Source organism: Cladophialophora carrionii (genome assembly GCF_000365165.1).
Source record: "Cladophialophora carrionii CBS 160.54 unplaced genomic scaffold supercont1.5, whole genome shotgun sequence".
NCBI lineage: Eukaryota > Fungi > Ascomycota > Eurotiomycetes > Chaetothyriales > Herpotrichiellaceae > Cladophialophora > Cladophialophora carrionii.
In genome coordinates this window covers 19,737-35,296 of record NW_008481830.1, presented here as the reverse complement: position 1 = coordinate 35,296, position 15,560 = coordinate 19,737, and the positions used below count along the sequence as shown (strand labels likewise).

General features: G+C 53.9%; 4 protein-coding genes across 4 annotated transcripts; 2 read left to right on the top strand and 2 right to left on the bottom strand.

The window, feature by feature from the left end:
• Positions 1-1,037: 1,037 nt before the first annotated feature.
• Positions 1,038-2,599, bottom strand: G647_05825 (uncharacterized protein; the record flags this gene model as incomplete). Its single annotated transcript, XM_008730151.1, has 4 exons — positions 1,038-1,163; positions 1,215-1,818; positions 1,869-2,432; positions 2,487-2,599. The coding sequence occupies 4 exons, from the start codon at positions 2,597-2,599 to the stop codon at positions 1,038-1,040; spliced, it is 1,407 nt and encodes a 468-aa protein (XP_008728373.1).
• A 3,057-nt stretch (positions 2,600-5,656) lies between these two features.
• G647_05824 (uncharacterized protein) lies at positions 5,657-9,982 on the top strand (the record flags this gene model as incomplete). The annotated part of the gene is made up of 1 exon (XM_008730150.1): positions 5,657-9,982. The coding sequence occupies one exon, from the start codon at positions 5,657-5,659 to the stop codon at positions 9,980-9,982; it is 4,326 nt and encodes a 1,441-aa protein (XP_008728372.1).
• A 513-nt stretch (positions 9,983-10,495) lies between these two features.
• Positions 10,496-12,257, top strand: G647_05823 (uncharacterized protein; the record flags this gene model as incomplete). Its single annotated transcript, XM_008730149.1, has 3 exons — positions 10,496-10,649; positions 10,699-10,752; positions 10,804-12,257. The coding sequence occupies 3 exons, from the start codon at positions 10,496-10,498 to the stop codon at positions 12,255-12,257; spliced, it is 1,662 nt and encodes a 553-aa protein (XP_008728371.1).
• A 452-nt stretch (positions 12,258-12,709) lies between these two features.
• On the bottom strand, positions 12,710-14,806 carry G647_05822 (uncharacterized protein; the record flags this gene model as incomplete). The annotated part of the gene is made up of 1 exon (XM_008730148.1): positions 12,710-14,806. The coding sequence occupies one exon, from the start codon at positions 14,804-14,806 to the stop codon at positions 12,710-12,712; it is 2,097 nt and encodes a 698-aa protein (XP_008728370.1).
• Between the last annotated feature and the right edge of the window lie 754 nt (positions 14,807-15,560).

Here is a 15,560-nt window from a genome sequence, read left to right as displayed (position 1 = left end):
GATTGTAAACGCCACTCCTCAACGACAGTCTACTACTCACTGGACGAGTGTTGTTTCGTCCTGCCTTAACCCTTCGGCTTTTCTTCTTTGAAGGTGCGCTGATTGCCTGTGAAGACCGGGCGGACTTCGAACAAGCCGTCTCTGGCGCTCTGCTTATACAGTACTCGTGATAACAAATGCTTGGCTGTATCTGGAATGTGGTACTCCGTACAGCACAGGAGATTGCTTGTCGCACCATGCGCCGTCACGTCTTAAAAGTGATGGCTCCTTGTCATATGTAACCCTCAGCCACGTTCGCCGACACCCAGAGACGAGTGGCAGAACCGAATGTCTCCATTCCGGTGCGTTGCAAAAGGCGATATGTACCATTCCTGCCAGATGCGCCGTGACACCTCTATATTTAGCATGGGAGAAATAGAATAGAATAGAATGGTGCATGGATGATCTTTCGGCAGCGACTCAGAAATATTCTATTCTACCCTCTCTCTGCTGTCTTGGGTGCGAGCAGTTTTCTTTCGGTTTTCGAATTCTAGGGGTAATCGTGGGACTCAAGAACAACTGTTGCCTATTTTCGCATAGTTTCGCACGGACGACACAGGTGAAGCGACGTTGGGATAGGCACTGATAGGCACTCATAGGGGTCTTGCATGATGCAAGGCACATGTCATATCTAAATGGTGGCCGGGTCCATGCGATCGTCCCGGTAATGCATGAGAGTGGGCGTAGCCGTGCCGATCTGTTGTGGTTTACTCGTACGAGTACTTATTGCCCTGATGATCCTCGCATCAACCCGCACCATGTCAATAACTACCACGGTGCGCGCGTGGCGATGAGACAACGTGAGGGAACTCCAACGCAGATTAACTGATCGATGGATGGATTCAAGTGGTTTTGTGGTTGCTGAAGCTATATAACATGACCAGAACTTTATATTATTAGGCACACGGGATGCTCAGAAGCTCAAATGTGTGGAACCTGGCGCACACTTTTTCACCAGTGCAGATGATGACACTCAATCTCTCTATTCCCCGGTCCACCTACGGCTCCAACGGTGCGTTCGCTGGCTTTTCTGGGTGCGGCTCGCCGTCGGAGCTGGGAGCATCGCGAGCAGCTGTCGTATCTTGCTCGAGGCCGTTGACGACATCTCGGGAGAGTTCGACGTACTGTGCGTTGGTTAGCTCCGAGACAAATCACGGAATCGAGCGGACACTCACATCGTAGGCAAATTCACCGATTTCGGTCTCGTCCATGCCCATGATTTCTTCCTGCTCGGAAGCACGGAGGTGGAGGCCGGGAATGAAGTTCAGGATGAAGAGAATGATGCAGCTGAGCACGAAAGAGTACGCCATGCCGGTAACACCGTCGCAGAGTTGGTAGGCCAGTTGGATCCAGTGACGGTTGAGCCAGCCGCCGTCAATCTCGGAAAACCCATCCAAGTGAGCGATGTAGTCGGCAGCAAAAAGGCCAGTGAGGAGATCACCGACCAAGCCACCGATTCCGTGAATGGCGAAGATGTCCAGCGAGTCGTCAATGTGAAGCAGGAACTTGAGCTTGGTGGCGTAGTTGCACGCGGCACCTCCCACAACACCAAAGATGACGGCGGACCATGCCGGTACGAAACCGCTACCGGGAGTGATGGCGACCAAGCCGGCGATAACACCACTGCAGAAGCCGACAGTCGACCATTTCCGCTCCAGGCGGTAGTCGAGAATGCACCAAGTCAGACCACCGACGCTGGCAGCCAGGTTGGTCACGACGGCAGCCATGACGGCGCGTAGATTAGCAGCCAATGCTGAACCGGCGTTGAAGCCAAACCACCTAGGACAAATGTCAGTGAGGATTGCAACCAGCTGAGAGAATTTCCATACCCAACCCAGAGGAACACCGTGCCAATAACAATGTGGGTAACGTTGTGGGGGCGGTAGTTCAGTTCGTGAGTGCCATGACCGCGACGCTTTCCGAGCATCAAGGAATAGGCCAGAGCTGCGGAACCAGAGGCAATATGGACGGGAGTACCACCAGCAAAGTCGAGGCCGCCCATGTTGAACACCCACCCGGCGCCGTTCCATGTCCAGCAGGCAATTGGGTCGTAGACAATGGTTGACCAGATGAAGGAGAAGACCATGGCCGGTAGCATACGGCCACGTTCGGCGGCGGCTCCAATTGCGAGCGCGACTGTGATGGCCGCGAACATGCCTTGGTAGACAGCGAACATCAGATCAGGGATCTTGCTCGAACCAACTGATGGAGCTCCCAGAACATTGCGGAAGCCGATGTTCTCGAGGTCACCGATGAATTTGCCGGCAGTGTGGGAGAATGCAAGGGAGTATCCCCAGAAGAACCATTGGAAAGATATCAAGCCTGTTGCAGCAACAGACAGCCATATGAGCGACAGGGCGGATTTGCGTCGAGCAAGGCCGGAGTAGAAGAAGCTGTTTCAGCTGTCAGCGAATGCGGTATGCGTGAGACAGGCTGAAATCTCTTACCCAACACCCGGAATCATAAGAAGCACCAGCGCGGTGGCCGTAATCATCCAAGCGATGTCGCCGGCGTTGTAGTAGACATTGAGATCTTCAGTAAGCGAATCACCGCCAGTCATCGATGTTCCTGCATGACAATCGTGTTAGCCGACTAAATTCCAGGTCGCACAAGATGCCGCGAGGGCAGTGTTGTCGCGCGAGAAAGTATCGTACCCTCATAAGGTTCCAAAGGAACATATGGCAGGGACCCCGTATCGGTCGACATCTTGAAGAGTATTGGATCTTGTCAACCGTCGCGAGAAGCTGATGTTCGACTGTTGTCGGGAAGAGCAATCTCCTGGATGAGACTCAGGGGCTCGTAGGCAGCGTGACGAGACAAATGCGCATCAACACGAGTCGGTTTGCAGGTGATATCGTGAGAGTCGTGTGTCGTGTGCACAACGCTCGAGCACGGAAGGATTGCGACCGTCGAAGGAGTGAACAGGTGGTCGGAGGGGAGAGAAGGGAGGGGTGGAATATGAATTGGATCAGGTAAAAGGAACGAATATACTTAGCACGTCGTACGGATAACAAAGCAGTGAAGTCCCACCTGGTCGCCGTATCACGCCTGGGTGAGCACGATCGGGCTCAAGGCGCCACTTGGCAGACCCACGCAGAGATATCAGGCTCGAACCAACGGGTGAAGTTTCGACAGACTCTCTCGTGGCTGCGTGGGCCAGAGATAATTGGTAGCGTGGGGAGGCGCCGGGAAGGGTGGTAGAGTTCAGGGCATTCGGCGGGCTGAGGCCCTGGACACGTCGGGAGACACAGGAAACCACTGTGATTGAGTACGAGGAGGCCACTGACGGACGCTATTTTCACGAATCAACCTCGTGTTACAGAAATGCAGGTCAAAGGGCTGTTGTGCGCCTCCTCTGCACAGGCACAGCCTGGGCGAAACCCAACGCCGCCGACATGATGGAGCAGCTCAACGGAGCAGCCGCCTCTTCTGACCTCCCTCCTTCGCCAGTAAGGCCACCGCTTTCCTTTGGAACAACTCATACCGGAACCCACACTGACTGGTAAGCTCATCGCTTCTTCCTTCTCGGTCGACGGTGTTGTCGAAGTGCTCGTGTTGTGTACACGTCCATCGGCCAAATTTATCCGCTGTTCAAGGCTGCCTCGTGTCTCTCGCCTAGGCACCGCTTGAATCGAAGCTACTCGGTTCAGGCACAAGCGCTAAACCGGGGCCCTTGTATGTTCATTCCTGGGCGAGATAAGCTACTGGCATCCAATTGGGTCTCCGGGCAAACGCCCTTGATCCGAGCTTGCGGGAAGCTCCATGTGGCTTGCAGAGTATCTCCACACAGATAAGAAATTGGATCACTTCTGGTCTCGTCCACATCGCTTCTCTGCTGCCGAGACTACCAATTCCTTCACACTGAAAAGTGTCGCACCACCACTGCGCAAATTGACCTTTGGTGTTGAGCACGAGACTGTCACAATACGTGGTCTGCATTCAAACGGCACAAACGTGCCGGTCCAGACTGATCCAGTGAGCATCTGTGTTGGCATTACGAGAAGCAAGGACATACACAGACCTTCTCTGATGGTCTTGTGTTGATGGTACTCGGTATCTCTGGGCGATGAGCTAATCCAGGTTGACTTGGCTATTTCCCCAGATTTTCGTGCCAGCGACGCAAGTCCCAAGCATCTGATTGTCAACTCGGGTCCGAGCCATCCGTTTCGCAGAGTTCTCATTGCCCCGTCTGTTTAGGAGCTTTATGAGTTGGACGTTCCAAGCCGCCTCGACGTATGGGTACCTGTTCCTCGCTCAGCTTGAGATGGGAAAGAGGATGATACAATAGTCGCCTCGCGAGTCCCCGCCTCAAATTCGTGATGACACCCGGTCGACTGTGCCAGCACCGAGACTTTGACAAAGGCCTAATCGAGACTGTCCCAGTGCCGGAAACCCCCGGTAGTGCCTCTCGCGGTTGTGTCCAGCATGCCCAAGCTTTTGTTGGAAATGTTGTTGCCACCCGTGTGGCTGACCACTGGGTAGGATTTCCCATCCGTAGTCGGCAGTCTTCCCGATCATGTGCCAAGGTGCTTGGGAAGATATACACAGTGCGTACGAGGTAGAACCCGAGCCTGATGAGCGTGAGAAGAATCGCGAGGCTCTTGCTCTTTCGATTCTTGCATATCCTGCAGGAGGCCGACTAGGTGGCAAGAGATAGCTTGCCTCCGTTGCGTAAGGTACAATTGACCGAGCCTCAATATTTGGTCTACATGGGTCTTCTGTCTACCTACCTTAGGTACTTCATCTACGATGCGAAACGGGTGGTGGACAGTTTGCAGCATAAGCCCTGCGTGATCCGGAGACCTTTACAGGAAGCGTCTGGCGGACATCAGCCCGTGCGAGGCCGTTCAACGTTCTCCCGAAGGCTGCAGAGCCGTTATCCGGCTCGACATGCATGACCTACTGTGCGTCAACAAGCGATTGAGGGCTGCATCAAGTTCTGCATCGGTTGAGATTTGGTCCAGCAGCCGCCGACAACATCGCTCCGATGCCTCCAAATCTCACTCGTGTCCGTAGAGTACAGTGGCATGTAAGAAGCTACTTGTTGAGTCAGCACTTTGATGCCTGGGACTGTCCGTGGGCGTGAGCAGCCATAGACGTAACGAAGGCGTTCTCCGGGATTGACCCCATCCTCGACGCCGATGAATTGATATACGCGACTTCTGAGTGACAGTCACGGGCAAAAATCGGTGACCGAGTAAGCCGGGTGGGCACCAGACTCAAAACAATTTCAATACGCATGGCAAAGAGATACCTGTGTTGGAGGAAGGCAGAAGCAGGTAATCGAGTGATTTCGCCATCTGCCCGGTTTTCGTGTTCAAGTGAGGTGGGATGGGCGAATAATGGCCGAGTCACCAAGCAGATTGCCAACTTCATGCTCCGTTCTTGATGCCCGGATGAAACTTCCCGTCAATCAGTCTTGCCCCATCATCGATCCCGTCGTCAATCGGCGGCGACAACGGGGAAGGCAGCAGTGAACTTCATTCCTCTCGCTGAATTTGGAAAATTGCCAAAGCGTCCATCTCATATCTTTACTCAACATTGTTTCGATATCTTGCCCACTGAGATAGAGTTTCGCAGGAACTCTTCTCCGCCATTGCTCTGCCAAATGGCAGTCATGGCGCCTCAGTCAGCACCGAGCCAACCAATTCCCATCCCTGTTGGACTGGCTCATCAGCCACATGTTGCGGCTGCCACTGTTCCTCTTCCCGCCGCCCCGGATTCGCATCCCATACCGCAGCATCCAACACATTCTCTACCATCCCAGAGCTCACCACAAGTTTTTGCTCCTCTACCTGTCCGTCCCACCGCTGGCTCTCGGAGCGGACCCCGGGCTCCAAAGTCAGAAGAGCAACGCATTGAAGAGGGCAGATTGCCGCTCGTCATGGAGCATGAGGAAATGCCCAACCCACATCGTCCGAGTGGCGCTTCTTCATCAGGTTCAGATGAAGATGCGGTGGCATCCTCCAATTACCCGTACCCGACCGGCTCCTACGACACTCCTGATGGCACCGTGACCTACACACCTACCTCCACCATTTCCGCATACACACCGTCGACGGGTTTCTCCTCGGGCCTCTCGTCGTGGAACTCCTACGGCCCCAGACCAAGAGGTGGAAGTGGTGGCCCTCAGAGCATGGACCGATCGTTTTCAGAGACTGCTGCGGCGCCGCCGAACGATTTGCGCGTCTCAAGACCGGGAGCTCCTCTGCGTACGCCGTCCAACACCTATGCTCCTCCGCGAAAACCGCCGCAATTCCTGTCCCTGAATTCTAAAAGGATGCATTCGTCAAACACGATGCGAAGCTCAAGGCGGGATCCGAACGCGCAGTACAAGGCACAGGAGAAGGCCTACGTGCAGCGGGTGCGCCAGCAACCACAAGAATGGGATGTAAACGACCCGCGGACACCAAGTATTGGATACAGTACAGACGACGAGACCGACGACGAGTCCCCCTCTGGCGAGCATCAGTTCGATGATCCGTACGACCCCGAGACGTTGATGTTCCTTGGGAACGAGGAGAATCTTCAGCCGACGGAGGAGGAATTGCAAAACTCTCAGAACCGAGAGCGGCTCGAGTGGCACTCAATGTTGGCTTCCGTCCTCAAAGGGGACGTCGTCAAGCAAGAAAAGCAGAGGCTTATTGGCACAACTGAGCAAAAGACCAAGTCGGAGCTGGGCTCAGAGATCTGGCTGGGTGCAAGAGCCAAATACTATGGCCGTCCACTACAAATGCAGAAGAAACTCATTGAGGAGGGCCGTGCCAACATCGCGCCGATCATTGAATCGATTATCGCGTTTGAGATCAAAGGCGAGACCGTTGTCGGCAAGTCACCACTGGAGCAAGTCGAGGAGGCCGTGGCAAACATTGAGAAATGTGAATGGCTGTACTCATCCCGCAGAGAGCTCGAAGCGGCACAAACTAGGGCTGCCTCTGATGCCTTCAAGCAGAGTTGCGATGCTATCATCTCGTGGCACAACGTCACCCAGTCAATCAACACCGAGCTCGCCGTCCTTCAATCATGGGTTGGAAATCCCGAGCTCGACTTCACCAAGCAGAAGCGGAGGTCCAGTAACGAGGGTGACCTCTCGGACGATTCTTCCTTCATTGACCGCATCCTCAAAGAGGATGGCCTGAAATCGTTGCAAGGGGAGAAAAGCATGTTCTTAGCAATCAGCGAGGTCATCAACAAAGCCAAAAGCACATTGATCGAGAACGCCGAAGCTTTCGCTGCCCGACACCTGCCTCCTTACATCGAGGAGCTGCTTACCTTGATCAATTTTCCTTCTCGGCTCATCCAGGAGATCATCCGTATGCGGTTGTCATATGCAAAGAAAATGAAGGAGTCGGCCCAGCAATCCACCATGATCATCGACCAGATGATTGCACAATTTCAGATTCTCATGCGACTCGCCTGCCTGATCAAGCAAGAGTACCTGGCTATGTCGCATCCCGAGCCTGGCTGGGATCTCCCGCCCTGCATCGACGAGAACTTCGACTCCGTTATCGTGGAGGCGCTCAAGTTTTACTTCAAAATGCTGAACTGGAAGCTCGGTGCCAACAAGAACACGTTCCGCGAGGCAGAAATTCTCGAGCAGGAATGGGGCTTCTCAAACGAGATCGGACGGCAGCTTGAAGGTGGTGATATCGAGGTAGCAGAACAATTCAGCTCCCTGACCGCCAAATCTCTGCTTCGTCTGACTGCTTCGTTCGAGCGCGAGCTTCGAAGCAAACCGGATGAGAGCTCGCAGGAGATGGAGAAACGATACAAGGCCAGTCTAGACTCTGTCCGCGTCCGACAAAGAAAGCTGTTCCGTTTCTCGCGTATCCTTCGCCAGCAGTTCGAGAATGCGACAGAATTCAATCTCAGCATGGGGGCAGAGCAAATGCAAGCATTTGTAGAAGCTCTTGTCTTGTCCGGTCACTTCATGGTAGACATGGGTCCCAACAGCCCGAAAGGTGTTTATTTTGTCGCTTCACCTTCGCTCTGGAACCGGCCAAAGGAAATCCAGTCGATCCTCGGTACATCGTATCACGAGGACGACGCAGCAGAAGACCCCTCGAATCCGTACATCTTGGTTATCCGACCCGAAGATGGGTTGCAGTGGGAAGGACCTCGCATGGACGTTGACGTTTTGGAATTGCCAAACGATGTCAGGCTGGGTAGACTCCGGCTTGTGGCTGATGGATCATCTCTTCGTCTTCAAGGTGCTCGAATCGAGTTTGCCAATGCCGTCGGCCGCGAATTGGACGTGGTTATCGAGCAGCGGGCCAATTTATCTCGCGTGAACCTAGAATTGGGCAAGATTAAGAAGACGACTTTCAAGCTGTCCAACACAATCATGGAGAGCGTCGAAGTCATCCGATCGCAGAATGGTGGAATTGCTAGTCCGGAACTGGTGCAGTCATGCTTTGCCTTCGCCACGGAGTTCGGCAAGCGATCCCTGACCTACATGGACGCCAATCGAAGAATGATGAACAATCTCAAGCTCACCCGACTCGCACTTGACTGGGTCAGCTTCATCTGCGACGATTGTGACGCAGCCGATCGAAGGACCTTCAAGTGGGCAGTCGTCGCTCTGGAGTTTGCTATGGCCATGACCCGTGGAAGGAATATCCTGGACGTGAGTGAAGAGGATTACAAGCGCATTCGGGTCAAGGTTGCCGGATGCATGTCGGTGCTCATCTCGCACTTTGACATCATGGGCGCGAGGTCAACACTTGCCGCACAACAAGAGAAATCGCGGATGGAGGCGATGACTGGCACGAATAAGCGTTTGGACTACAATAAGTTGCGAAATGATGAAGATTGCCGCAAGGAAATGTGTGAGCAAAGACTGAGTGAGCTCAACGCCATCGATCAGGCCCGTGACGAACGTGGCACCAAGGCAACGCTTGGACGAGTGCTGGAAGGCTCAAATGAGGCTGATCGCTCGCTAACCTTCTTGTCCTCTTCTGCCACGAACATTACCATGCGATGGCAGCAAGGTCAGTTTGTCGGTGGGGGCACATTCGGCTCGGTCTATGCTGCTCTCAACCTCGACACCGGTACTCTGATGGCCGTCAAGGAAATCCGCCTCCAAGACCCGCAGCTGATCCCGACCATTGTCAAGCAGATTGGAGATGAGATGGGTGTTCTTGCGGTCCTTGACCATCCCAACATTGTCTCGTACTATGGCATCGAAGTCCACCGTGACAAGGTCTATATCTTCATGGAATACTGCTCTGGCGGTTCCGTTGCCGGTCTGCTTGAGCATGGCCGCATCGAGGACGAGACGGTTATCATGGTGTATGCATTGCAGATGTTGGAAGGATTGGCTTATCTGCACTCAGCTCATATTGTCCACCGCGACATCAAGCCGGAGAACGTGCTGCTCGACCACAATGGCGTCATCAAATATGTCGACTTCGGCGCGGCGAAGATTATTGCACGACAGGGCCAGACAATGATGGCACCGGAACCTGCTCAGGCTCGGCCCAGTGTTGAACCCGGACAACTTGCAAGACAACCACAAAAGACGATGACGGGCACCCCCATGTACATGTCGCCAGAAGTGATACGAGGGGATGGGCCGGCAACATCCAGATTCTCGGGAGCCGCAGATATCTGGTCACTTGGCTGTGTCATACTGGAAATGGCAACAGGTCGACGGCCTTGGTCGACCCTGGACAATGAATGGGCCATCATGTACAACATTGCCCAGGGCAACCCACCCCAGCTTCCTTCTGAGGATCAGCTGAGCCCGACGGGTATAGATTTCTTGAAGAAGTGCTTCGAACGAGATCCCGCCAAGAGAAGCTCGGCAGCGGAGTTGTTGCAGCATCCCTGGATTGTGGAAATCCGAAGGATGGTGGTGGATGATACTGAAGTTCAAACACCGAGGAGCGATTCCAGCGGAGGCATGTCGCTCCCAAGTCGACACAACTCGGCAACATCGTGAAGGAATAGCAAGAATATGTGTAAACTATATTGATAGCGAGCCTGAACAACCAATGACTGACATGGCAATATACCGAGGGGTCGCTCCGCATTCGCCGGCTGGTGTTTCGCTTCCCAGCTCAGTCGTTGCTCGTACTTCGTTTGCTTCGTATCTTGATCTGCTCCATCTGTTCATTCCTGGTTTGGTCAAATCACATCGTCTGCAGAGATTGGTTGCTGACCACACGTTTTTGCACGACCGGGTCGGAGGGTAATCCAGAATCGGTTGCCTGACGTTGTTGTTTCGGACATGTCGGCTTCCTGCTTTAGCATGGAAACTGGTCTCGATCCTCTGCGCGACTTCGGTCACCCACCGTCTTATTGTGGCGTCCTTCGTTCTACACTCTTTTGAACACCACTTCGATATCCATGAGCATCATTTCCGGAAGTATTCCTCTAGTCAGGTCTGAATCGTTGTTGGTCCCGGTCGTCGAATTCCAGTCCGTTCACGTTATGCATTTGCGCCGATTCCGCAATGGCCGATGTCGATAGATCCAGCGATGTTCTATCAGATCCCTTCTCAGATCAAGCGGGAATCCACGACGAACGAGATGCAATTGTCGAGGCCACGTTAAGCGTTGGTAGAAATGCCACCCTGACCCTCGGCACTGACGCGGTAATCGTCCTAGGTGTGTGTCTTCCCTGTCGGCCGCGTTTGGCTCTTCTGACATGTCCCAGACGAGGGTTTACGCAGCGGCGGAGGCTTCAATTGCTTCGGGTGTCTCCCCCAGAGTATGAATCATGCGCATCGTGCGAGCCACCGCCGACTGACTGCGAAACCAGGAACGACGAATACTCGATCCATTCCTTACTTCAACGTCCTCTGGGCCGAAACCGTCAAAGGCGACCTTACCATTCACTATGCGAAGCCCACTTCAAAGTCCCCAAATTCTTCCGTGCGCGTTTCCTACATCAACTACACACTAGAGGACTCTACAACACAGTCGGAAAAGGCAGAGAGATGGGTCCAACGACTGCTGGATCGGGCATATGGACATGCCCAGCGCAAGAAGAGGATCAAGGTCTTGATAAATCCTTTTGGAGGAAAAGGCAAAGCGGTGAAACAATACAGTAAAGAGATTGAGCCGATATTTGCTGCAGCGAGGTGCGAGGTGGATGCCGAACGAACTACACATCGGGGTCATGCCATTGAGATCGCCGAGAACCTTGACATCAATGCCTATGATGTTTTGGCCAGCTGTTCTGGCGACGGACTCCCACACGAGTGTATCAACGGACTTGCAAAGAAAACCAATGCGGTGGAGGCGCTGAGAAAGGTCGCCATCGTCCAACTTCCCTGTGGCACAGGAAACGGCATGTCATGGAACTTGAATGGCACAGGAGATTGCAGTACAGCGGCACTCTGCATTGTGAAAGGTGTACGAACGCCGCTTGATCTCGTCAGCATCACGCAAGGGGACACCAGGACGCTCTCATTCCTTTCGCAGTCTCTAGGGATCGTGGCGGAGAGCGATCTGGGAACGGAGAACATTCGCTGGATGGGAGACGCACGGTTCTACTATGGATTCCTCGTTCGGCTCATGGGCAAGACACTCTATCCCGTCGACATTGCAGTGAAGACGGAGATCGAGGACAAGCAGGACATCAAACGACATTATGCCGAGCAGATGGCAAAAAGGGCCACGCAGCCAGCAATATCAAAGTCTGATCTAGACGGGCCTCTGGATACCTCCACGGGACTTGGTCTGCCTCCTCTGCAGTATGGCACCGTCAGAGATCCTCTCCCTACCGGCAATGGCTGGACTCCTTTGCAGCACTATCCTAACTTGGGGAACTTCTATTGCGGCAACATGACCATGATGGCCGCGGATGCGCCGTTCTTCCCCGCGTCTCTTCCATCCGACGGGTTGATGGATCTGGTCACCATCAATGGCGACATTCCACGAAGAAAAGCCGTCGACCTGTTACTTTCTGTGCCCAACAACGCCTTCTTCGACAAGGAATCCGTCCGATACCGCAAGGTGAGTGCTGTCCGTGTCATACCGCGATATGGGAGACTGGCAGACCCGACCACGGCGAACAAGAAGAACGCCAGCCAAAGTGAAGGCTGTTTTGCGGTCGACGGTGAGAAGATGCCCTTTGAGGCATTCCAGATCGAGGTCCACAAGGGCCTGGGAACGGTGTTGAGTCGGAGAGTAGGTGTATACGAGGCGCCTGGGCCAAAAGGCTGGGACGATATTGACGTCGCGGCAGTTGCTGGAGCTCCAAGATCGTAGCCCAGGATGAGGAGACGTGATCAGTGCGCATGAATCAGCTTTGCGGAGGTGTGTTGATTTGAACTTCAACTCTGGACATTATACTGCGCTGCAGCAGCACCAGCAACAACAGCATTGCAAGCAGAACGGCGACATGGCGAGCGAGAAACCAGAAAAGCATAATGATACCCCCCCTCTATAGCTACACTAAAAGATGCATTTGCAGTAGGTGAAACGTTTGGGCAGAAGAGATAACTGCCCATTGACATCGGAGAATGTATGCACATATGATATAATCGTCCAGACTAACAAAAACTGCGAAGGTTGCTTGTGAGTCTCATTTTCTCGTAGGTCTCCAAAAGCGACGGCTTTTGTCTAACACAAGTAAAATCCTGGAAGTACATGATACATACTCATCTCCCGCGTCACGGGTCGCGACAATGCCAATATACCGAAGATCCCCTCCCGACGTCTTACAACTTGCTTCTCAGATCCTTCCTCTCATCCTTCTTGAACAGGACCTTGCTGTCTGGATACGGGTCGAAGACGACATTGTTCAGAGGGTTCAACTCGCTCGCGCGGTAGAACATGTCCTCGTACACCTTGCCATCATATCGTCCCAAGGAGCTGTCGAGCTGCCAGTCGGGGAACTTCCACGCGTCAACCAGCCTAACAGCGTGTGGACGAAGCTCCTCCAGAAGCTTCATGACCGTCTTCGTCCGAGCCAGGGTGATCTGTCGCACAGTGACGGCGGCAGACGAGTAAAACTCGCTGGCTTCCTTCTCGAGCGTGTGCAGAGCAAATAGTCGGAACAACTTGTGCAGCAGCGCGATGGTCTCTCCATCGACTTGTCTCTTCGTGTTGGGGTCCTGGAGCGCATCGTGGAAGTTCTTGACAATCATGTACTGGGCGTGCGCGGTGGACAGGCGATAGAAGTCCACGAGCAGGCTGTTCCACGACTGCTTCTCCTCGTCGCGGTGACGGAGCGCTTCGAAGGTCAAAAAGGACACACGCCACGCGAATGCAGCGACCAGGTCCTCATCGTTGCCGATCACGTCGAATGCGCAGCCAATGTCGCGGCGCTGGACGAATTCGGTCAGGATGCGGGTCGTGTCGTTGTTGCCCGCTTTCCCTGCGAGGACCGCACGGGCAGACTTCAGAAGGTATCGAGAAACTTGCTGCGTGAGCATGTAATTGTCGCCTTCCCAGGTCACCGTCGGCAAGTAGTCGGCGTACCAACTACCGATGCCGGAGAAGGACGAGTAGCCGTGGCCACCGCAGGCGCGACGGCAGACTTCTAACCCTTCAGCGGCAGTGGTGGAACCATATGCTTTGAGAGCACAACTGGTAGAGTGCAGATCGGCAAGCAAATCGGTGCCAGGGTTGAGTTCTTCAGGCCCGGGTCCGCGATTTGAGTCGGAGAGCTTGCCTGCATCGCTGGCGCTCATGCGCTTCTGGTTCTCTTGATACAGGTTGATCATGCTCTTGCCCGTAAAGTGGAGGGCATAGGTGGCTGCCAGGAGAGGAAGGAGTCGGATTTGCACCATGGTATAGTTAAGGACTTGATTTTCGCCGGGTTCGTGGACATCGCGGTCCTGGAACTGTCGGCGGACTGCGCAGTACCGTGTCGCGATTGTCACGCCCCGAGCGAGGGTCGAGCCAGCTTGGAGGACGATATTGCTTCGAATGTAGGTCAAGGTGCCATAGACGAGGGAAGGATTCGAAGGTCGGACGTATTTGTTGGTCTGCGGATCAACACCGGAGAAGCGAGCGAGCATGTTGACATGCGGTATCTTGACGTTCTTGAAGAGCAAAAAACCATTGTCCATGGTATTGTAGCCGAACTTGGGACCAATGTCACCAACGTGGACATTGGGCAGAGGCTCGTGGGTCTTCAAGTCGCGGATCTGGACGACGAAAGGATGAGGACCGTAGTTCTTTCCGTCAATGAAGAGCTGAGCCATGACCACGGCGTGGTTAGCCGTCTTTCCCAGCGAGCCGATCCACCATTTCGACGCAGTCAGTGATGGCGAGTTGATGGTAAATGTCTTGTCGTCGGCGTTCCACACGGCCGTCGTTTCCAGTCCTCTCACATTGGAGCCGTGTCCAAGTTCGGTCTGAGCATAACAGCCGATAATCTTGTACGCCTCAGCCCTTTCGAGGAAGAGCTTGTGTTGTTGGGGAGTCCCTTGTTCACGAAGGGTCACGAGGAACATGCTCGCATGGAGGCCATACGGAGTCGGCTCGCTGATCAGCTCGTTGGCAGCCTGGTACTCCTCCTTTGTCCATTTATGCTGCACCTGCAATTGTTGCAGTCTCTTACCCCTAGCCAAGGCAGCCTCTATTCTGCTGGTCCTGCCTCGAAAGTAGTTCTGTGACTTGTCGAAGACGGGATCGGCTTGGAGGATGTTCAGGATTCGCTCATTTCTCTGGAGGATCTCCCGGGTGAACATGAAATCGGCAAGTTGGTCGACATTGAGGTTGGACTTTGCTCTCTCTTGTTGGAGCAGCTCAGAGCCCTGAGGACCGGAAGGTTTGAGGGCTTTGACCCATTCTGGGTTTGATGGCATGTTGGATGCGTGCGGCGAGGGCGCAAATGAGGCAGGCGACAAGACAGAACGACAATTTCAGGTTTGACTCCACGAGAGGATTAGAAGAGTATGGGCAGTGTGGGATATAAATCCTCGGTGTCAACTAAGAAGAGTAATCGCAAGCCGAAGTTCGCAATGGTTAAATTCCCAAGACAGGAAGATGACGCCGACACTCAGCGAAGCCCTGGATGCCTCGGTCCAAGTGCTTGGTGCCTTTCTTTGTGACCACGGGACCCAGGCGGGCCCACGAGATCGCAGGCTTCGTGCGTAAGATTGTGTTTCGGCGTGCCCATTTCGGCAATCCATCTCATTTCCTATTGCCGCAACATGAAAAGCCGAAAGTCGCCACATACTCTTGACATCGGAAGTTAGCTATGGGGAAATCCCTACTCTCAACCTCGGCGGCAGCCGGACTGTTCTCGAACTCCATTCCACTGAAGTTGAGCACGATGTAGATGTTCAATGAGATTGTCTCCGGCTCAGGCCACGTCAATTACCGTAACTCCAGCCCTGGCGACCCTGTAATGAATCGGCATCCTGCATTGATGTCAAGGCCAATCGCGTCAACAAGGAACACCTCGGTCGCCGGTGTGGGCTCGCTGTTTGACTGGTTACCATCAGGAAGGTCTCTAACCCGTCTTTGCTGAATAGCAGCTCGAATCAGAAGCACTGCACCATTGGGTTAGCACGAAAGTAGCAATAGTACGGAGCACGCCATGAGACAAGAGTTACA